The following is a 23,911-nucleotide window of genomic DNA, read 5'->3' on the forward strand; positions in this document are numbered from 1 at the left end:
AGCTCTCTATCCAAGGAGAATCAGGATTAAACAGGACACTCATCAACCACTAGAAATACTTCATGAAGAAGAAAAATCATTGATAAAATGAAAACGTACTATTGTAATAATTATTAAAACAGTGAGTTTTCAGTTTATCAATCACTTTTCTTCTTCATATACTATATATATATATTATTTTTTAGCAGACGCCCTTATCCAGGGTGACTTACAATTGTTACAAGATGTCACATATTTTTTTTACATACAATTACCCATTTATACAGTTGGGTTTTTACTGGAACAATCTAGGTAAAGTACCTTGCTCAAGGGTACAGCAGAATTGTCTCCCACCTGGGATTGAACCCATGACCCTCCGGTCAAGAGTCCAGAGTCCTGACCACTACTCCACACTGCTGCCCTTAAATCTATCTATCTATCTATCTATCTATCTATATATATACTGTATATATAGATAGATAGATAGATAGATAGATAGATAGATAGATAGATAGATAGATAGATAGATAGTAGATACACACACACACACACACACACACACACACACACACACACACACACACACACACACACACACACACACACGTTCTTAAATGTACATTAATTATGTTTTTTTTTTTTACCTGTTGAAACAATAACACTGGGGTTTGGTCTTGTATAATATAGACACTTTGGGTGATCTAGCCTGTGTTTCACATCTCTATGGCAGGCAACGAGAAGTGAAGAGCAGCTCCTGCACTCTATCTCAGTCACCTGATCACATATTCCTGTTACATACAACAACACCGTTTGAGTAACTGCAACAGGCACCACTAAACATGCCAAAGATAATGTCATTTGAAACGACTTCCACTTACCTTTAATCGATGCCTTTTATTGCTATAGGAAAAACAGTCAACTTGAACCGGCTCGTCAGGAGAAAGACTTTGATGATGTAAGAGGCTCGTCATTGCTGTGAGCACCCACACAGTGCAGGGGACCAAATTCAACAAGTAAGCAGAATGCTGGCGCTACAGCCAAAAGTGTAGAGCACAAATCCAAGGAAGTCATGATGAAGGTGTATAATGCACTGGAGAGCCCGCACTGAGAATACTGTGTCCAGCTCTGGTCACCACAGCACCAAAGGAACAGTGTGTGAAGCATCCAGACTATCCCAGGGCTTAAAGGAACGAGCTACGGAGACAGGTTGCAGGAAGTGGATTTGTTTATTGCATTACATTTGTTAAAATCTGAAAAGGAGCTGACAAAGTTAATCGTAACCACAATTTTAAGCGCATCACAGAAACCAGCACCGGAGGACACAGCTGGTAAACGGAGACAGAATCCAGTGAATAAAACGTTCATAAGCTTAGTAAGGTGTGCGTTTGCAGCTTCTCTCCACAAGATGGCAGTAGAGCCTACGAGAATGCTTTCATGCGTGAGACGAAAACCAGTTTAATACAGTATTTATTATATATTTTTTTAAATGCGTTGTGTATCACCTCCATTGTTTCGTCTGTTTGAAATGCCCAACTCGAATGTCGCTGTAACCGCTGGAACGCACTTACCGCCGGCTCCAGAGCTGCGTATCCGCGTTATTGTTTCTGGAGTAGACTTATTTGAATAGAGCCTTGCAGATGGGATCGTCTTTTTACGTTGCTAAAAGTGTTCCACAGTTCAAATTTATAAATGCAAACAATTGTTTACTTTTGTGTTGAAACCAAATCACAATATAAAGAAAAAAATGGCATATCCAAAAAATATATATTTTACCCCCTCTATGATGTATTTTCCTGTTTGAAGCCATGCTGTGCGTTACTACCCATTCTCCACCCTGAGACCAGAATTATTATTATTATTATTATTTATTTATTTATTTCTTAGCAGACGCCCTTATCCAGGGCGACTTACAATTGTTACAAGATATCACATTATTTTTACATACAATTACATTATTTTTTCACACATTATTTTTACATTCAATTACCCATTTATACAGTTGGGTTTTTACTGGAGCAATCTAGGTAAAGTACCTTGCTCAAGGGTACAGCAGCAGTGTCCCCACCTGCGATTGAACCCACGACCCTCCAGTCAAGAGTCCAGAGCCCTAACCACTGCTCCACACTGCTGGCCCAGAATGAACCTGCTTGCAGAGGGAGGGGGAGGGTATCACTGGAACAGCACAGTGCTTGACTAGCCATTCTCCACCCTGAGACATGAATGAACCTGCTTGCAGAGGGAGGGGAGGGTATCACTGGAACAGCACAGTGCTTGACTACCCATTCTCCACACTGACAGAACCTGCTTGCAGAGGGAGGGGAGGGTATCACTGGAACTGTATCACAGGAGGCTGTGTGGTCCAGTGGTTAAAGAAAAGGGTTTGTAACTAGAAGATCCCGGTTCAAATCCCACCTCAGCCACTAACTCATTGTGTGACCCTGAGCAAGTCACTTAACCTCCTTGTGCTCCGTCTTTCGGGTGAGACGTAATTGTAAGTGACTCTGCAGCTGATGCATTGTTCACACACCCTAGTCTCTGTAAGTCGACTTGGATAAAGGCGTCTGCTAAATAAACTAATAATAACAGCACGGTGCTTGACTACCCATTGTCCACACTGAGACCTGCACAAACCTGCTTGCAGAGGGAGGGGAGGATATGAGTGGAACAGAGAATGAGGTTCGGAATGGGGCGGGGCTCAGGAGAGAAGTTAAAACATTATTAAAGCAAAGGCAATGGACACCGAGGTAAGTTTTGATTACTGTCTTTATTTATTTCAGTAGCATTGCTGATTGATTGAAATAAACGACCAGAAGACACTACTAGAAGCAGGCTGACCCAATGTGGGGCAAGGCAATTCAAAACGGGTTGTTTTTCTATTCTTCAAAGAGCTGAATAAATAACATGGAATAAAACAGACAATCTGAGGAACAAACTGGCCCTTGAACCCCCCCCCCAAAAAAAAAAAAAACAACAACCTCAGGACAGGGTTGGGGAGCCCTGTATTAAGGTAATGCCACTGAATACAAAATTATGCATTTATGACTACTGTGCCAAACCGTCAGGACAAATGCTGGCTAACCCAATAGTGGGTACAGCAACACAGTGACCAGGCAGTGTTTCTACAGTAGCACATACTTTTGAATTTTTTTTTTATTTGTACTATATAGATATGCACTGCAATTAGGAGTTCATTTGAAGTCTTAGTAAATATGTTTTTAAATCCTGTGTGCATTTACAGAGCTGCAAAAACAGAAAACTTACAAAAGCAGATTCATACATTAAAAATGAAGTACATTTTACTCCAAATCCTTTTTTTTTGGTGCAAATTTTGAAAATAACTCTCAGCGTGTTTTTGAAATTCTTTATCATCAGATCAGGGCTTGACCCAACCTACACCCTATTGACAATGTTATGGCAGGTGCTTCTATTATTTTGTCCAAAGGCCGCTGGAATAAAAGGAGTTTCACTTTCAGTATTTTTACCTATCCAGTTTTTGTAGAATGTATCTGTGTGTAATAAAAATAAAACAGATACAAAAATGCTTGCTAATATGTTCCCAGTAAATATCGTCAGGGCAGACAGACAGAAATTAAGCTCGCTGGCTTCTATTCCCTGTGAATGCAACTGTACAAAGCTGGTGCAGTGGTCCTGCTGAACACAGAGTTAGAATAGACACATATGGCTCTAAGTAAATGTAATGTAATAAATTCAGATTTAGTTTGTCATTGTTCTGAAGACAATGAGAAAGACTTCTAGTCGAAACGTTTGTCATTGAAGTTATTAGGTTTCTTTGTGCTTAGCTCATCAGTCAACTAAATCAATGTCTCGCTTGACTGCAGTGCAGTGTCATCAGGTTACAAGCGCTCCATAAAAATCTGTGATCCATACGCAGTCTTCTAAAGAGGCATCTGCAAGCGGATTCCAGATTCATTAATAAAGTATCTCTCAAGGACCCCTGAAAGATTAATAGCGAATTTGCATTCTGACGAATTCTGGAACACTAATAAAAGTTCTGCCTACAGTATGAGATGTGTTTTTTTCGGCTGCAAAAGCATATTTTCTATAAAATTCACTGAATGTGTAGCACTGGAGTATCTGCAAGGAGCGACAGATAAATATTCTCCAACAACAGCTTCAATTAAATTACCATTTAAAAAAATCGAATGAACCTTTACCATAATGTGTGCGTTTTTCATAAAATCTGAGACCTACGAAATGATGGCAAATGTTGTTAGCACCACGTACTTTAATTGGGGAGAAACATCGTTTTTCAAGTATGCAAATTAAACTGCTGTTTCTTTGTAACAAACACCAAGTAAAAAAATATTGGATGGAAAGCTGCAAAACATTTATGAAAACTGACAGCACGTTGTAAATCAGGCCAATGAATGGCTCCTGTAGTTGCCACTGGTTTGGTTTTTCGTTAAGACAGGATATCGTGTCGGATATCACCTCCCTGTAATGAGTCGTTGTTGACCTATGAGTATAGCGTTTCAAGGAATTTCAAATCCCCCTTTAAATAAATAAATAAATAAGTAAAACCCACACCGGCCATCTTCCTCAATCCAAACCCAATTGCTTCGTCATGCTGCGTTTCCATCTGCTGCTGAGACTGGTTTAAAATCAGACCTGTTCATTTCCATCAGCAGCGGAGCTCAAATCCATTTGAATTGGGGCTCAGTCTGTCTGCCTGCCTGGCTGTCTGCCTGTCTGTTAGGATTGCTGGCTGCGTTGCAACATGATGTGCAGTTATTCTGTTTTACATGTCGCTAGGCTTTGTCTATGTATTTTCTTTAACTCAGTGTGAAGGCAAGCTTATAGAAGGTTACTGAGGATATGATATCTGGAGTTTGTCGTGTCTTGTACTCTTCTGTACCAATGTCTGTGTCTCGTAATCTCTTGCAGTAATATGTCTTATTAGCAGGGTGTGTGTCTCAAATGCATGGATTGTGTCTGTTTAGCTTAGAAAATTACAGCTGATCGTTTTTTAGGTACTTAAACCTGATCTTGAAGTTTCTAAAGCTGCTGCCAGCTTGAATTTCACTGTGGCTCGTGGTAAATTCAGACTACCATGTTTCGGGTGAGTAAAAGTTTACTGTACTTGGAGTCAAATGTACAATAAGAAATGCACTGTCCATAACTGTTCAATGAATTTTCGTACCATAATTCCGTCCCTTAAAGTCTAATAAAGAAACAAGTTTCCAATTGCCTTTAACACATTTCAAATATTAAGGATTTGGTGAAGGGATCCTTAGCTTTACTTCCAGAGAGAAGTTTTTGCTCTCGTAACACCCAGTCCCCCATAACCCAGTCCGGGAAGCAGTTTTATTGACCGACTTGATAGTTAACTTACTTGAAAGCTTTTGGGTGGCACAGAGAGAGATGCAGTTTGAAGAATAAAAAGCAACACAGTATGCATGCCACAGGCTAATGATTGAGGAGGTGGGGGAAACAGAACACAAGGAGCTGGCTTTTGAAACATGGACCCCTCCTGAGAAGGTCCGGAGAAAGAGGGGGCTGCCCATCAGATAGGTCTCTTGGGTAGATGCCTGACAGAACCGGCACTCACTCCCACGGACGGTGGCGCTCGGAGGGGGTAGTTCTTCCGGTAACGCAGAGACTGGCTTCTCAGCAGCAGCCGGGTGTACTGGACCTCAGGGATGATGAGTTTGAGGCAGGGATCAGAGGCCGCATTGCGGGTGGAGTTGTACGGAAGGTCGTAGCCCACGATGGCCACTTTGGAGCTGGGCTGCCAGGGCCGGAGGTCTTTGTTCTTGATCTGGGATGAGGAGCGGAGCTGGGGGAGGCTGCCGCCAAAGCAGCCCCTGATCAGCCTGTCCTGAGCTTGCCTTAGGAGATCCACCTCCTTCTCCACGCAATCCAGCCCCAGGGCTTGGAGCTTCTTCCAGAAGGTGGCGTTGAAGTAGTCGTAGAGCTTGGCGTCCAGGGAGTTCCACTTCCGGATCTTCCCGGGTAAATCGGGGCTCATCTTCAGCTTGGATTCCGGGGTACGCATGTTGAGCTTCACGTAGAGAATGTCTTCCAGGTCCCAGGAGAGCAGGCGCCGCAAGAGAACGAGGGACTCGTCAAAGTACTCTGAGATCATGACCAAGGAGAAGATCTCGTCCATCTGCTTGATGAAGCCGGTGATGTACGAGTCGTCCGCCGGGCTGTGATCGTTCTCCCCTCCGAGGTCGAAGAGGAGAGTGTTGTGGGCGAACATGGAGTTGCCCGCGTCGGGTTTGTAATAGCGCTGAGGCTCCGCCAGGAAGGCCTCCAGGGACCCGTTGGGGACCCGCTTGAAGCTGGCGCAGTTCTGGTTGTAGTAGCTGAAGAGAGACTCGAACATGGTGGCTGGCTCTCGCAGGATGGTGAGGTAGAGGGTGTCGTTGGGCAGGAGCTTGCGAAGCTCCTGCTGGTTGAAGCGCATGTGGTTGGTGATGACCTGGGCAGGGACGGTGTGCGGGTGAACGAAGCGTACCGAGAAGCTCCAGGGGTAGCGGAACTGGTGGTCGTAGCCCTGGAGAGGGAGGGCCACGGTCAGGTTGTGACGCTCCGCGAAGCGGAACAGGATGTTCTGCACCGTGCTGCTCGCCGTCTTGTGCGTCTTCAGGAAGGCGATGCTGGTGTGCTTGGCCTTCGTCGACTGAGGAGGGGGGGAGCGGTGAAACGGACAGGATAAGTGGAACGACATGACATTCCTGAGGAGGAGAGAGAGAGAGCGAGAGAGGGGAAATCCAGGGGTTTTAATAAGAGAAGCTAGCGGTTTTAGTAACCAAGCAAGTGCAACATTAACTGAAAGCATGGCTTGCAGACAGAGATTTCTTTAAGTTGGGGGGACAGCTCATTTGCATACCTCTGGCAACTGGTTAGATAAAATCTCTCGGTAACAATCTGTGACGGTAAATCACATCTAAACCCATTACTGACCTGTAAAATAATCAGGCAGTAGTTTTATAAAAATTGCTTGTTAAATAGGGCCCAGTTATTTTTGTTAATGGCTGCAAATTACTAACATATTTTTTACCAATTGATTCGTTCAGCACATTTGAGAGCAATATAGCAAATGAGAAATGCACAACAGGTAAGATTTATGGATTTATTCAATCTGTTATTGATTGTTATTATTATATATTGAAGACATATTTAAATACAATGCACTAGAACAAAGGTTCAGTAAATTAGACCTTGCAAAATTATCTTTTAACAACACGGCCAATTATTATTTTTCCTGTATTTGATGCATGGGTGGTTTTGTAAATGTATTAAAATCGATAAACAAAATAAAAAATAAATAAAAAATAATATTTTTCTGATGCTGTAATGGTAATAATGCCCAAGGGCAGGGGTGCAAATCTTTTAGAAAATTGTTGCTAAACTCTTTTGAAAGTTTAGCACCAGAGAGCCTACTGGTGCTAAATGATTAAGCCCCGCCCTAATCAAGCCCCTCCCCCTCTCTTCAATGAGTTTTTAGTGTTTTGTGGTGGGTCATGTGAGCAGCCCCACCCAATGAAAAACAATCAGCTACGGTTGCTAAGGAATAAAAAAAAATTGCCGCCAAAATTTTATGTTGCTGCTGCTATAGGAGGTACCCTAGCCGAATGTGCACCCCTGCACTGCCACCCTGTAGTGTGTGGATGGTGAAGGTGGGTGGAAGGCTGTGTGTTGGGATCCTACCAGTTGAAATGCCCTCCTTGGTGCAGCATCAAACTGAGGCAGCTCACAGCAAGAAGCACCAGAAAGATCTTCAGCCGAGACATCTTCACTACAGAGAGGGAGGAACACGCAGTCAATCCACAGCTGTGGACAACAGTTTAGCATCACCCTATCGAATAAACTCCTTTTGCTTCATGAAGTCGAAAGAAACCTGCTGAATAATGTTACGTTAACATACTGAATTACACACCAGCGCTTTGTAGTTTTCCATATACTATACGAAAAACTGAATTGAAAAACGTGACATTTCGAAATGTAACATGAAATACTACTGTACTACTATTATGGCTTCCGGTAGACTTTTGCTATATCATTTTGTAGTTTCTTTACATGATGTTAAATAGAAGATCTACGTTATGTTCATATGGTTAAAAAATGATTTCTCAATTGTAAAATTCTAGATGCAAAACTTTTAGCCATAGCTGTACTGCACTAGACGAGAGAGAGAGAGAGAGAGAGAGAGAGAGAGAGAGAGAGAGAGAGAGAGAGAGAGAGAGAGAGAGAGAGAGAGAGAGGCTGATCATGAGAATTCACATGCAAAACACATTAATAATCACACACAAATAATCTGGGAAAAACAACATAATACCTTCAAACTCTCCTCTGGATCCAAAGGGATCTCGGTAGCTTTCTATAAAGCCGATGTAGCTGAAAGACACATTTTACTCCCCTTTCTTGCATTTTTCTGACCATATGAACTAAAGTCAATTATATTCAGGGGAAGCTGTCTTTAGGTTTTAGTTGAAAGAGCATGGATATATACTTACATGCAACTTTGTTACAAAACAATTAGGTTGTACAAATATTCGGAAAAAATAGTCCCCAATGTTCTTTCGCTGTTTCTGCTTTTTTAGGAGTGTGTATTTGTGACTGAGAGCGAATTAATCCTAATCAACAATCTCCCTCCTGACCAGTGAGGGCGCTGTATAACAGGAACAGAGCACCCCGGACTGGATGGTTTGGCAGTTCATTCCAGGGTCAGTCGGAAGACGACCATCCAGGAAGGGGGCGGAGTCACAATACTAGAAGTCAGCGCCTTACTGCAATGTGTCAGTCATGGATTGGAGGAGATTGCACTCGCTACCAAAGGGGGCGTGACTGAAGATATATTGGGGGATGTGGCCGAGCGATCTGTTCCTTTGTTATGGTTGTGAAAGACCTCTAAAGGACGGCAAAAGCCGAAAGTAACCATGAGTTTTTGTCGTGTTGTATCTGTCTGTCTATCAATTGTCACCCTTATCATTCATAGAAGACCAAATCTGGGAGCTGTTGCTATTCAGCCAGCATCAGCCCCAGACTGCACTGCATTACACAAGGAGCACTCTGTGTTGTGATTCGGGAGCGTGTCTGTGTACAGTGTGTGTTGTTGTTATTTCAGGACTGAACCCTGTGGTTTTGACTGGCTTTACACATCGCTGTGTATAGTCAGTCTTCTTATTTAAAGCAACAAAAATAGCTTCGTTTTCACCATTGGAACTGTTGTTGGATTGTTGTTCTTAAGCACTGCACCTCAGTGCACTACAAACCACTTTGCCACTGTATTTGATCAGTGTTTGCCGGTTTTCCAAGTTTGTTTGTTGCCATTCCAAGACAACATCTTCTAAATGAACAGAAGAAACCACACTGGGGATATACAACACTGCAAACGATGGCAAAGCAATTTAAACAGCTGGTAATCCAATACCTGACGAAGTGCATTCATTGGGATGAATACAAGGTTTGCTATAGGCAAGACTAGAGAAAGGTGCTTTACAGACTCTGGTTCAGTTTGTCTTTACATTACAATATGGGAGCTTTTCGCTGGACAAGTTCCCAGATCACTTTTCAAGTTCAAATAAGAACATAAGAAAAGGTGCGAACGAGAGGAGGCTGTTCAGCCCATCAGTGCTCATCCGGTTCCTAGCAGCTGATTGATCTCAGAACTTTGTCAAGTCGGGTCTTAAAGGATCCCAGTGATTCTGCCTCAACAGCATGACTAGGTAACCCATTCCATCCCCTCCCCACTCTCTGTGTGAAGAAGTGTCTCCTTCCCTAAGTCTTCACTTAATTTCCAAGTCAATACTGGGCAGTTAAAATCTTTAGCAGTTCCATTACAATACAAGGCATTAAGATTTAAAACCCATTTTATTACCTCCTATAGCGCAAGCAACTTTAACTTTGTCCCCATTTAAAAGGAGCGCCAACATAACCTTCAAAATCCATTTTCTAACCTCCTACAACCCTGGCATCGTGATCACTGCCCCCTCTAATGCAGGGCTAACATCAGCTTTCAAATCCATTTCTTACCTCTTAGCTGCTCCTAATGGAAGCTAGTGTGGCACAGGTCACAGACAGCTCAAATCAGGAATTCATTCAAAGATAACTGTCAGAAAATCAATATCTACTGTGGAACCCTCTATCAGGGCCAGTCAAAGATGTGGCTCTTTGATGGGATGGCCTTATGATGTCCCTTTTCTGTAAAAAAAATGAATAAATAAATAATGAATGCCATAGGATTTGGACTATTTTTAAAAAATCCATTAGCCATCAATGGCTATCAATAAAAACGACCACTTTATTAGGACCAGTCTATTGGATTTGGCATCTCCTTGAATTTGAGATTAGGCTGGTCATGTGATGTGACTTCCCTGCTGTAAAGCTGTGGGAGCAGCACGCTTGCAAACAGTCTACCAGGACTGGGGAAAGATCTAACAGCTTTGGAGAGATAGTGGGGGCACGTGGAGCAGGAGCCACAGTACCTAGAATTTTAGGATTGAGATATAATTAAAAAAACGATATGAACATAATTTAGATCTTTTATTTAACATCACAAAATCAAATAAACTACACAATGCTTTTGCAAGTGTCTACCAGAAGTCATAGTACAGTATTTCATGTTAGATTTCGAAATTATTATTTATTTCTTAGCAGACGCCCTTATCCAGGGCGACTTACAATTGTTACAAGATATCACATTATTTTTACATGCAATTACATTATTTTTTACATACAATTATCCATTTATACAGTTGGGTTTTTACTGGAACAATCTAGGGTAAGTACCTTGCTCAAGGGTACAGCAGCAGTGTCCCCCCCACCTGGGATTGAACCCACGACCCTCCGGTCAAGAGTCTAGAGCCCTAACCACTACTCCACACTGCTGAAATGTCACATTTTTCATTACGTGTATGGGCAACTACAAAACAGTATGTGACTGAATATGTTAACAAGGTAACATTATTCAGCAGGTTTCATTCAACTTTATGAAGCAAAAGGAGTTCATTCTACAGGGGGATGCGAAACCTCTGCCCATAGCTGTATACCGCATGGTCCAATCAAATAACACGAACTACAGAATATCCTACAGAGAAGGGAGTTTACAATAGGCAGCTGTACAAGGACAAAGCCTGCAGTGTACAGCTTAGTGTCCCCAAGGAAACGTCTCATTGCTATGCATTTCTGCAAAAAAAAGATGAAAAAGCTTCTAAAAAAGACAGCAGAGTCTGTATCCCGAGTCTATACCCTGAACACAGTCACGGTAAACTTAGAGTCCTGTAAGCTGAGCTGAGGGTTTTGTCAGATAAGCATTATTAAGGATTCCTTACCATCAGATCGAAACTCAAGACAGCAGCACTGACCATTACTGTTCAATATCCCCACACTGCAGTACAACACTATCGCCTTACAGAGATACCCGTACCGCGCACTGCAGCTTCTCTTTCAGTGTCCTGCAATGCCTCTCATAACGCTGAAGAGAAACCAAATGCAACAGAGAAATCCCAGCTGAAGTCGTCTCGGTTTTAATATTTATTTATTTAGTTGTTTTGCATCCCCCGATAGAATTAAACAATTTTGCTTCATAAAGTCGAATGAAAGCTGCTGAATAACGTTACGTTAACATATTATTATTATTATTATTTATTTCTTAGCAGACGCCCTTATCCAGGGCGACTTACAATTGTTACAAGATATCACATTATTTTTACATACAATTACCCATTCATACAGTTGGGTTTTAACTGGAGCAATCTAGGTAAAGTACCTTGCTCAAGGGTACAACAGCAGTGTCCCCCACCTGGGATTGAACCCACGACCCTCCGGTCAAGAGTCCAGAGCCCTAACCACTACTCCACACTGCTGCCCTATTGAAATACACGCCGCTTTGTTGTATACTTAACAAAAAGCTAACATGAAATACTACTGTATTACTTTTTTTGCGATATCATTTTGTAATTTCTTTGATTACATGATGTTAAATAAAATATCTAAATTATGTTATTGTATTTTTTTAAAAATTATGTCTCAATTCTAAAATTCTAGGTGATGCCAAACACATACAGTATGGGAGGTTTGCTCAGTTTATTATATAGCCCATTCCAGTCCTGATAAAGTCGTCCGTAATTGGGAAATATTAAAAACCCTAGGCTTCAAAATCCCTGTTGTGTGGCTAGCCCCTCACACTGAGAGCGGAATATAATAAACTAAGTGCTGATAAATGTGCCGATAAAGACGGCTGCGAGACGGAGTTAGTGAAACATGACAGCGACAGAGACAGGGAGATATAAACCCGCACTGGGCCCTCTCTTCACTGGGATGGGTCTCCATGGAGACCCGCTTTCCATTCGAGGCGGACCGGTCCTGGTTGAGCTAATCTGTTTCATGAACTGGGAACTGAGGGGGGTCAAGTGACACGGCTATCCGAGGCCAGTCATGCGCAACTCAATATTATATTCAGGTTTGACTGCATTTCAATGTTACCTGTGTGTTCGCAGCTCATTCCATTAGCCCTGGGATTAGTCTGTGTGCTGCTCCAGTACTTTGATCGGACATTAATCTACGCTTGTTGTGGAAAAAAAAGAACTGCTTTTCTTTAAATATCTCAAGCTGTTAATTATAATGTGTTGAAATTAGGGCTGTCAAGCGATTAAAAATCTTGGTTTTAATCGCATATTTCATTGATACAATTACTGCATCCATCTCATTTAAATTTGTTTTATTATTGACGCTATTATTATTATTATTATTATTATTATTATTATTATTATTATTATTATTATTATTTAGTTTTATATTTACAGTTCAGTATTGTTGTTAAATTGTTTGAACCAACTGCTAAATCACAATGGAGTCTGTTTATTACTCACCTTACTGTATTTACAATTATCAGTTATAAACAGATGTTTTTCATTGCCATTTTAATAATAATAATAATAATAATAATAATAATAATAATAATAATAATAATAATAATAATACTTTAAAATGATCTTTTATTAATAACTTGAAATTGCCTAAATAAAACAAAACATTCACAGAGTAACAGTTATATCCTCCATAATTGTAAATAACATTATTTAAAATAAATATGGTTATTGAAATAAAACAAAGCTACACAATGTTACTGGGTCTGCAGTCAGTAGTTATCCAATAGCTTGATTCATGGCTTTGCAGCGATCCTGAATTTCTAAAAGACGGGTTTCATTTGTTGTTGTCTATAGCAGAAGAACTACTAGAAAGTGTATTTTGAGAAGTGAAAACATGTTTAGCACGCAGGTGGTAGAGCAGACTAGATGCCCTTCTGTGATACTGGAACTCACTTTGACAGTAGATACAAGGAACCCTCTTTCTATCCAATGAACCGTCAGAAAATTTTAAAAAAATAAAACAACTTCCCATTCACAAGTCCTTCAGTGCGAGTGCTTTGCTGCATAATACGGTTCCGTGACTAATTTTATATTCAAACGATGACGACACGCATTCAGTCCTTGCATGCACTAAAATGGTGTCGCAGAAAATTAATTCTGGTATGCTAAGAGGGACAAGGCAGGAGAAAATTAATCTCCCAAAATATGTACGCGTTAATCAGTTTATTTCTAAGTGATATTACAAAAATGTACTGCCTAACTATTCTTGATACTGCCACACAGGGCTGAGGAAGTTACTTTTAAAAAGTAACCTGTTACCATTGTAATTCCAATTGTAACTAGTTACAGTAACTTATTACTTTGAAACAGTTACTTCTCAGGCACAGTTTACAGAGATATTGTTTTGGGTTTGGTCAGGCTGCAGCTGGAAATATTCTTTGAAGATCCAGCTATCGAAGCCACTCCCTCCCTCCTCTGATGCTGTTTTCCAGCAGGATGATCTGAAAGGCACGTTCGTGTGACGTGTAGGGTTTGACTTGCACTGTTGAAGCGCTTTCTGGTTTCCATGTTATGCATTAGCTGTAGTCCTTTAAAATAAACAAACAGTTAAAGTGTTTCCCATTTTTTCTGCGACAGCGCTATAAACTCACTTCCTTCCTGTGTTACAGGTAATAGGTTCCCCTCTTTGAACTTAGGTTCCATGCTGCATATTTCTTTTTAACGTCCCCCTTGTTTTATTAGTAGTAGCAGAATTATCACTGGCCCCCTTTTCTTGTGTTGAGGTAGTAATGTTTTTATCTTGTTTGTTTAAATACTTTTTAAGGGAACTCATATAAAAACTTCGGACACTTATTCCATCTGCTGGACGTTTTGGATTTAAAGCATTTTTAAGCTTTGGTACTATGCGATTATCTTCTATTTTCTTCCTGAAATCATATAACTTCCTGTGTGAAAAGTCACATGATTGCAGCAAAGGAAGTGGTTTTGTACCAGGAAGGAGTAGCACATTTCTATAGCATTGTCTATGAGAAAGAAAAGTAAAAATGTAGTTTTAAACACCAGCAAAAAGGGGGAAATAGTATCACCAGTGCTAATAAGGCAAAGGATTTTATCTTAGATGCCTTCGAACGCTTACAACAGCAAAACAGATGAGCCATTGACAGCTTTTTAAAATGAAAAATAAGAATCGCTTCCAAGATCGGACAATAATCTTGGTTTTAGAAGTTCAAGCCCAGATTTCGCTTGGATTAGAAAGCAAATTCCTTTTTTAAACACAGAGAGCACTGTGGCGGGATGGAATTCGCTTCATCATTCCCTTGGGAAAAAAAATCAATTTCCTCTCTCTCTCTCTCTCTCTCTCTCTCTCTCTCTCTCTCTCTCTCTCTCTCTCTCTCTCTCTCTCTCTCTCTCTCTCTCTCTCTCTCTAGCAGAATAGTTTTTCCACGAAACCGAAGATTAATATCAATATTGATAGGTCATATAAGACGATAAAAGGTCATTCGTGTTTTGTGCCTACAGACATATTATTATTATTATTATTATTATTATTATTATTATTATTATTATTATTATTATTATTAGTAGTAGTAGTAGTAGTAGTAGTAGTAGTAGTATATTTTGGCTACATTTCAGAGCAGTACATCTTATTTGGCTCGTGTCGTCTCATGCAGAGTACCAGCTGTCAGATTCTAAAGACACGGACAGAAGCATGAACTGTGGACTGTGTTATTATTCTTTTTAAATAAAACACAATTTATAATACAATTAATATGTGCAGTTAACCCCGTCTCTTACGGTTCAAGATTCTTGTGATGAACTTTGGGTGTCTGAATCGCTCAGCTTTCCCTAAGCTTTATCATACCTATCTGTGTTTTACAATGCTTCCCTATGCTTTACCAGACCTCTCTGTGCTTTACAATGCTTCCCTATGCGTTACCAGACCTCTCTGTGCTTTACAATGCTTCCCTATGCTTTACCAGACCTCTCTGTGCTTTGCAATGCTTCCCTATGCTTTACCAGACCTCTCTGTGCTTTACAATGCTTCCCTATGCTTTACCAGACCTCTCTGTGCTTTACAATTCTTCCCTATGCTTTACCACATCTCTTTTGCTTTACAATGCTTCCCTATGCTTTACCAGACATCTCTGTGCTTTACAATGCTTCCCTATGCTTTACCACACCTGTCTGTGCTTTACAATGCTTGCCTATGCTTTACCATGCTTTCACTGTGCTTTATCACACCTTGCTGTGATTTTACTAGGGGACACTTTTGTAAGCCTGAAGTTCAGAAGCTGCTCTTCAGTTCTAGTTGCCATTGACATTACAAAGGAGCTGAACTGTCCCTTGTTTAGTAAATGACCATTTAGTGCCCTGCTGTGAACTGCAAGGCATTTAGCTTCAAATACATGTGATCGATTCTTAGTCAAATATCGCTTGTATTTGCTGGAGGTGATGAATTCTGGGGTCTAGATTTAAAGGTAAAGCAGACTTGGGAGTAGATGCTGCATTTCATTATGATTGCATGAAAGCATTCCTGAACCCCCTGCTGTGTTGATAAGAAGCTCATTGCTTTACCTGTGCTGTATCTCACGTTGTCAGTATCGCAGAATAATTTTGTCAGTGTCCCTGTGAAATAGAAAAATAGAAACAGAGAGTTTTTTGCTCGGCCAAAATAAAAGGAGTGCAGGAGATCTGGGAACGTGGGCGGGTGTGTGAGAGAGTGACAGCTGCAACACCAATCAAAGCCACTCTCTTCAAAGCAAACAGCCTGTCAATCAAGCTGTGTAAGTCAACAGAGGCAAGGTCTGGCTGGTTAGCAAAGGGCTTGACTGTCTCTATGTGAAGGTAGTGCTGTTTAATGATGGAATGCCACAGCTAAGAAGGGAAGCATAGACCACTAGGGGAATCGAACTGATGGAGGCTACAAAGGGGTTCAAATCCCTAACAAGAGGGTCCGAGTGACACTGCTTCAATAACCCAGGACACTGCTTCAATAACCCAGGACACTGCTTCAATAACCCAGGACACTGCTTCAATAACCCAGGACACTGCTTCAATAACCCAGGACACTGCTTCAATAACCCAGGACACTGCTTCAATAACCCAGGACACTGCTTCAATAACCCAGGACACTGCTTCAAATTCAGCACAGAGAGAAGAGCAAGAGGGCATGAATGGAAGAGGAGTAGAGTTTAGAACAGAAGGTAGGAAGCACTTTGCGACACAGAGAGTTACAAATGCATGGAATAGCCTACCAGGTGAAGCATCTAAAACACTGGGAACATTTAAAAAAATGCTTTTAAACGAGTGTGCTAACAAGGGACGAGCCTTGACGAACCTTTCTTCTGTTTTTATGTTCCTCGCTGCTGCTGATTGATCTCAGAACTTGTCAAGTCGGGTCTTAACGGGTCTCAGTGACTCTGCCTCAGCGACATGACCAGGTGACCCATTCCATCCCCTCACCACTCTCTGTGAGATGAAGGGTCTCCTTCCTTCTGTCCTGAGTCGCCACTTAGAGTTCTACTTAATATAATAAAGAAAACTTTTGCAAAACCTGTTTGAATCCCCACTCTGATGAATCTATTTTAGTTCCACACAATACAAACCACAACATGATCTCCTCTCCTCAGCTGTGAAGGCATCTACTTATTCGGAGGGGAACAGAGCCCCTAAATGGAATTTAAACCTTCTGCATCAGAAAATCTCCAGTCCTAACTTCAGCTGGGCTGAAATCAATAACAAGCTTGTCACGAACATCCCTCCCCTGCTGCCACTGCTGTAAATTCAAAACTAGAGCTCTCTGTATGAAGGCAGCATGTCCCACTGGTGCCAAAAGTTTTGCATCACCTAGAATTGTAGGATTGAGACAAAAACTGTATTAGATCTTCTATTTAACATCATGTAATCAAAGGAACTAGCGGAATCCATAATAGTCGTACAGTATTTCATGTTAGATTTTGAAATGTCACATTTTTTTCAATCACATTTAGTATACGGAAAACTCCAAAGAGGGTGCGTAATTCAATATGTTAACGTAACGTTATTCGGCAGCTTGCATTTGACTTTATGAAACTAAATGAGTTCATTCTACAGGGTGATGCAAAACTTTTGGCCAGAGCTGAAGAGCAGTGTGTACAGAACAGTAAAGAATAGGAAAAGGCAATTATTGTAAATCTGATCCATCCTACTTAAGACTGGCATTGGGTAGTTGTTTGTATGATGGTGAAGTATATTAAAATGATTTGTAAACCCATAAATATTTGCGAGCTTTTTATTATGTGTTTTTCACATATGAAAAAAAAAACGCAAACATTTTTGGCACAAATATCAAAGTTCACTAACAATACATACTTTGATATTGCAGCAGGTCGCCAACATATCTGCAGCAAAATAGGTTTTATGGGTGTGATTCGCCAAATATTTTGGTGGCAAATATTTACAGTATGTGGAATAACTCTAAGTGTTCTCAAGACCCCAAGATGGGTACCACTGTACGTGTGGGACAGACTGCTCATTAAAATCATATTGTTAAAAGAGGAGATCTTTATCTATTCAGAGATACCAAGATATTTAGTGAGCAAGTCGTCTGAGTGAAGTTATCCAGCAACAAACTCCCCATCCCCAGCTGTGCTGCTTTCCTAGAAAAAGTGGGGAAGCTATAAAAAAGGTCAACAAGATGCTCAGATATATAGTGAAAAGTGTTGAATTTAAATCAAGGGAAGTAATGTGAAAACTTTACAATGCATTAGTAAGACCTTATCTAGAATATTCAGTTCTGGTCACCTCGCTACAAAAAGGATATCGCTGCTCTAGAAAGAGTGCAAAGAAGAGCGACCAGAATTATCCCGGGTTTAAAAGGCATGTCGTATGCAGACAGGGTAAAAGAATTGAATCTATTCAGTCTTGAACAAAGAAGACTACACAGCGATCTGATTCAAGCATTCAAAATTCTTAAAGGTATTGACAATGTCGACCCAGGGGACTTTTTCGACCTGAAAAAAGAAACAAGGACCAGGGGTCACAAATGGAGATTAGACAAAGGGGCATTCAGAACAAAAAATAGGAGGCACTTTTTTACACAGAGAATTGTGGGAGTCTGGAACCAGCTCCCCAGTAATGTTTTTGAAGCTGACACCCTGGGATCCTTCAAGAAGCTGCTTGATAAGATTCTGGGATCAATAAGCTACTAACAACCAAACAAGCAAGATGGGCCGAATGGCCTCCTCTCGTTTGTAAACTTTCTTATGTTCTTATGTTCTTAAAAAGGAGAACATTTCTGGAAACGTCTTGCTCATTAAAATATCTAGCATATTTTTTTAAAGAGGAAACAATTATCTATTCAGAGATACCAGAGTATTTAGTAAGCAAGGGGTCTGAGGGAGGAAAAATTGGCTTTTAAATCCCCCCTTCAGTTCCGTGAATCATTTCTTTTTTCCATCACTGGTGGCGGTTCTGAACATGTCTATTTATAAATTCAGAGAGACCAATCATTTGAACTAGTTTGCTGCCAATCCTGACTCCGCACTTCATAGGCGAGAGACCATTCAACAGAAATCGAAAAAAGGGATTGATGCATAATGTATATGTTTCAGGGGCTTTACCACATCATGACAAATACACAGGCAGCATTTCAGCATACAGTACTTCATGAAGACAAGCTTTTGTTTTTAGCTGAGAGTTATGAGTCATTGCAGATTTCTATGCAGAGTTATAAGTGGGTCACCCACAGTAAAGTTCAAGCCTTTAGGGTTTAATACCAGTCCTATTTCTGGACTTCAGCATGAACCATTTCACAATGCATAGATACATTACACGGTACACGGGTGTAACACGTAACATGTGACCATTGTTCTCAATTACAGTCAATTCTTATTTAGACGAACTTGGATTAAACACTTTTCCTGATGCTACACAATTTCGACATGGTCCCGGGTAAATCACTTATTATAAATGACTTCTCATAATACCAATTCATTTAATCCTCCAGGGATGAAAAATGAGAATATCCCATGATGCATTTCAAGTTGCCATAGTGCTCATGCATCAATTATGTTTCCATGAAGTAAAGAAATCAGTGAAAAAAAAAACTTGCATTATCCTTGCAGACAAAGCGATGGATTTCACCGTACAAGAAAAAGAAAAATGTTGCTGCAGATTGCAACGTTCCGACAAACACTTCTGAAAAACCAGGATGCGATTATACAGGCCTGATTGTGGCCCAGGATTTTTAAAATGCAGGCTTCACAACACAGATTGTGAACGGTACTGGATCCAAAACACAGTGCAGCACCATACAAGAACGAGGAAGAGTTTTGTGCAAGACCCAGCGAAGTTTGAAACGTTACCCAAATGACCATCAGGAAAAGGGTCACTTGTTTTCTCGTTTCTTGTCACAGTCAATCCTGGAGTCGCTCCTATCGTACCCCTTGTGAAAGGCTGCTGTTGTCAAGTGGAAAGCATTCCGATTTGTCATGCAAACGCTGTGAGATGTGGAGGCAGCATGTATCCCCTGCAGTTAATAAACACAGCAGACCCCGGACAGGATGTACAAAACAACTGATCATCTTTTTGTTCTTTATGAGGAGGAAGACAAAAGGGTGTTTAAAGTCAAGAAAATTAAGCAATGAGGAGAAAGCGATTAAATACATAAGAGAATGTAATAACGAGAGGAGGCTGTTCAGCCCATCAGCGCTCGTCCGGTTCCTAGCAGCTGATTGATCTTTGTCAAGTCGGGTCTTAAAGGATCCCAGTGGTTCTGCCTCAGCAACATGGCTAGGTAACCCATTCCATCCCCTCACCACTCTCTGTGTGAAGAAGCGTCTCCTTCCCTCTGTCCTGAGTCTCCACTTCATTTCCAACAGTGCCCTCTGGTTCTGCACTTAAAGTACTGGGTTTGGGTTAATTATGTCAACTCCTTGGCATGCATAAACCAATAACAAACCTGTCAAAACCTGTCAAATCCTTCATATCTAATAATGACAAACAAATCACACCCTACTGCACACAAAAGGCTCCACTTAAGACCTGTTGCCATTTCCACAAAGCACTATTAAAAGACTGATATGATTAATGAGATAGTGTACAGGCAGCTGTTCACATGAAGCTGTAATAGGGCAGCAGTGTGGAGTAGTGGTTAGGGCTCTGGACTCTTGACCGGAGGGTTGTGGGTTCAATCCCCAGTGGGGGACACTGCTGTTGTACCCTTGAGCAAGGTACTTTACCTAGATTGCTCTAATAAAAACCCAACTGTATAAATGGGTAATTGTATGTAAAATAATGTGATATCTGTATAATGTGAAATAATGTATAAGGTGATATCTTGTAACAATTGTAAGTCACCCTGGATAAGGGCGTCTGCTAAGAAATAAATAATAATAATAATAATTGCATCTGCTGAAACTGATAAAGCATAGATATGTGTCACTAAAAAGTGCTTGAAAGAACTGCAGTCTTATGTACAGTTGGGTGGACATGTATTATTTTGTTATATAGCATTTAGACGTATAATACTGCAAAACATTGAGACATTGTCAACTGGTCTTTTACAGTCTTTAGTAGTGTAATATTACATGGCTATCCTTCTGTAGTGCAGGCTTAGTAAACGCATAGGAAGGTGTATAAAGCACAGTGCCAGCATGGTTACACACAGGTTAGCACAGAGAGGTGTGGAAATGCATTCCAAAAAAAACATGCCCAATGCATACCATGGGAAAAAGCAGAGACAACTGCAAATATACTTGTTAGGACAACGTGCATCCGTGTGCCTGACTAACAGGCAACTTGCAACATTTGATCATTGGTGGACGTTGCTTTTCTCTTACTGTTAATGTTTGCAATCATTAATCTTAATGTTTGCAATCATTAATTTGCCTATTTTGACCATTGCAGCTCCAGTGGTTGGCTTTCATATGCACAACGAATCAAAACTACAAAAGCAATGGAGTGTTCTAATAAATATGTACACTAGTATATATATACAATCAATACATTATTACATAACACAGTTCAGCGCCGGTATGGATACACATATGATTAGCTAATGTATGTGCATTTTAAGAACCGAAGCAATTTCCATTACAAATACAACGTGCGGGTAATACACCTGCTAAGAGACGCGACCCCCACAGACAGCGGTAACCTTCACGCAGCTCGGGCAGTCTCAGCACACAGACCGGCCCCCTGGTTGTATTCTAGGCTGTACAGAATCCATCACGACTGGGATTTGAAATTAATCTTTAATAGTCCTGCGGGAGAAAATTATAACCGCAATATCCGCTCAAATAAAGTCCAGAGACCGCGGCAACAGCAAACACCAACAATAATAATAATAATAATAATAATAATAATAATAATAATAATAATAATAATAATAATCCTTACCGCTTTATCCTCTGTGCGAATGGGGTTCAGTGCTGTATTTGGTAGTAGTCTTCTACTGCCAGCCTATAGTAATATTGCGGTCTTCGTTGAGAAGGAGCGAATTTATTAATACTAATAATAAATAAATAGATAAATAAAAGACAGAAAGAAAGAAAAGAAAGGAAGGACCAGTCCGGACTGCTACATCGTTCACGGGAAAGCCGCGGTATCTGCCCCCGTGTTGGCTCTCACTGGAAGCCGCGTCGCAGGACCGGCTTTGCTGTCATGGTTTTTCCTCGGTCAGTCTGAGGGTCAGTGGAAGCGGCTGGCACACACAGCGGACAATACCTGTGGTGGTGCTACCTCAGCCTGCACCTGTGCTGTGTTACTCGGGCTGGACGCAATTGTCATTCGGACGCGGCGAGGACAAAGTCTTGTATTGTGTTTCCCATCCCTAAATAGCAACGCGTTATTATTAAAATGCACGGACTGGCGCCATGTTGCAAACCCCCCAGCTGGCTGCTTTCACAGAGAAGCGGTTCTGACTGTGTATTATTCATGAATTATTCCACCCCCACCCCCTCACCCCCTCTCTTTTTGCTCAAACGCACGGGCCACTGCTGGCAATTCCTTCACGTAACGATGTTACATATACGAGAGAAGCAGTAAGTGACTTGTTCTGTCTACAAATCAATGTTGAAAATATGTTAAACATGTATTAATAATGATAATTTGCTGGGGACACCTACAATTCTGAAAAAAAAAAAAAAATCTTATTATAAGGGATATTTTTCCAAAATATAAATTTACCGGTTCAATAAACAACAGGCGTCAACGTAGCATAAACTCAAAATTAAGGATTTTAACTTAAGCGGGCATACGAGAACTGAAAACAACACACCGTTTTGACATAAAGGACTGAATAAGGACGTTTGATTCTTGACCTGTGTGCCCAGATAGATATATCAGTAATAACCACGAAATCAAATCACGTGTACAGTATGTAACCGTAAAAACCTACTTATTATAAATAAAGTTTAACGAAATGAAATATAGTCAGGCGACTCCCTGCCCCGTCTCATACCCACCGCAATTCGTGGTGCTGTTTCGACATGGGTAAGTTGCGTACTGTAACTAAATATAGAGTCTGTTACTGTGCTGTCTCTCTGAATTCAACAGGGGTCTATGAGCAGCTTACCGCCATCGTCCGACCAGAATCCTACAGCAGCCGACACCTGATCGCCGACTTCTGGGTGTATATCTGGGCTGGGAGCTGTCTGTGCGCACGCTGTTCTGTCTTTGCTGCTTGTCTGGGAGAAGATCATGAAAAGATTCAAATAACAGATCCAGTCTCGACTGTACAGACGCATCAGGTGTGACTGGCTGTAGTTTTAAATATATACCAGTGCACCCCCATTGTGTTCTTCTATTAGTTTTAAGTATTACAGAAGACACCTAAAGATTTAGAATCAATTTCTTACCTCTTATTAGCAATGGCAATATTGTTACCCCATACCCCCACTTCAATATTATAGAGTTGAAGTTACTGAAAAATGTAGTCTGATTACAGTAATGAGTTACTCCCCAACACAGACCAGCATTCTGACCTCACTTGCATGCCAGGTAAATCAGTAGCAGACAGACTCTATGCTATAGACTCAGGAAGATATTCTGAACTGGGCAATTATGTGCTCCAATCCGCTGTGGGCACTGCTGGTAACGCTGTGGTCGGCTAATGGTTTTTGTGGGGGTGATAGACAGGGATTCTAATGGGGTCCCGGTGGGATTTGAGAATAGTGTCTATAAATGGTTAGTGATATGATACTCCTTTATTAGCAATGCCTTGTGTTTTCCAGTCTGTAAGGGATAGAGTTGATTCCGATGCTTTCTCAAGTTGTGGGAGAGTTCTTTTTCCACCTATCCTGTTTCCCTTGATTAAGTGGACAGAGAGAGGCTGTAATTATATGCAAGACAAGAAACTAGAGAAAAAGAAAGTGGGTCAGATCTCAGAACAGATTGGGTCGGGTTCCCCAGGACTGAGGGCTCTTAAATAGACCCAGAGACGGATCTTCAAAAATGAGACACAGTCGAACATTTGTTTTGCTTAATAGACAGCTGCGCACTTTGTACTATTTAAGACCATTCAGCCCATCTAAGCTTGTCTGATTCCCACTGTCCCAAGTCCATTTAATTCCCAGCTGTGTTCTCCGTCCTGGTTTCTGGGCTGCGCTTAA

General features: G+C 41.0%; 1 protein-coding gene across 4 annotated transcripts; it reads right to left on the reverse strand.

Annotated features, from left to right (window-relative positions):
• Window positions 1-2,878: 2,878 nt before the first annotated feature.
• On the reverse strand, window positions 2,879-22,221 carry LOC117398543 (galactose-3-O-sulfotransferase 3). Of its 4 annotated transcripts, XM_059015897.1 has the most exons (5): window positions 21,699-22,221; window positions 15,894-15,944; window positions 9,982-10,149; window positions 7,657-7,744; window positions 2,879-6,680 (listed from the first exon to the last, which is right to left on the reverse strand). In XM_059015897.1, the coding sequence occupies exons 4-5, from the start codon at window positions 7,737-7,739 to the stop codon at window positions 5,504-5,506; spliced, it is 1,260 nt and encodes a 419-aa protein (XP_058871880.1). In that variant the 5' UTR covers window positions 7,740-7,744; window positions 9,982-10,149; window positions 15,894-15,944; window positions 21,699-22,221; the 3' UTR covers window positions 2,879-5,503. The 4 variants fall into 4 exon arrangements, with proteins under 4 accessions (XP_058871880.1, XP_058871879.1, XP_058871881.1 ...); XM_059015896.1 differs by lacking the exon at window positions 15,894-15,944; XM_059015898.1 differs by lacking the exons at window positions 9,982-10,149; window positions 15,894-15,944 and having other exon boundaries at window positions 7,657-7,739.
• Between the last annotated feature and the right edge of the window lie 1,690 nt (window positions 22,222-23,911).

Source organism: Acipenser ruthenus, chromosome 51 (genome assembly GCF_902713425.1).
Source record: "Acipenser ruthenus chromosome 51, fAciRut3.2 maternal haplotype, whole genome shotgun sequence".
Classification (NCBI taxonomy): Eukaryota; Metazoa; Chordata; class Actinopteri; order Acipenseriformes; family Acipenseridae; genus Acipenser; species Acipenser ruthenus.

Coding starts and splice junctions, on each gene's coding strand:
- LOC117398543 (XM_059015898.1), bottom strand. CDS start 7,739: ATGTCTCGGCTGAAGATCTTTCTGGTGCTTCTTGCTGTGAGCTGCCTC. Junction 6,681..7,656: donor CAAGGAGGGCATTTCAACTG/GTAGGATCCCAA, acceptor TCTCCTCCTCAG/GAATGTCATGTCGTTCCACT.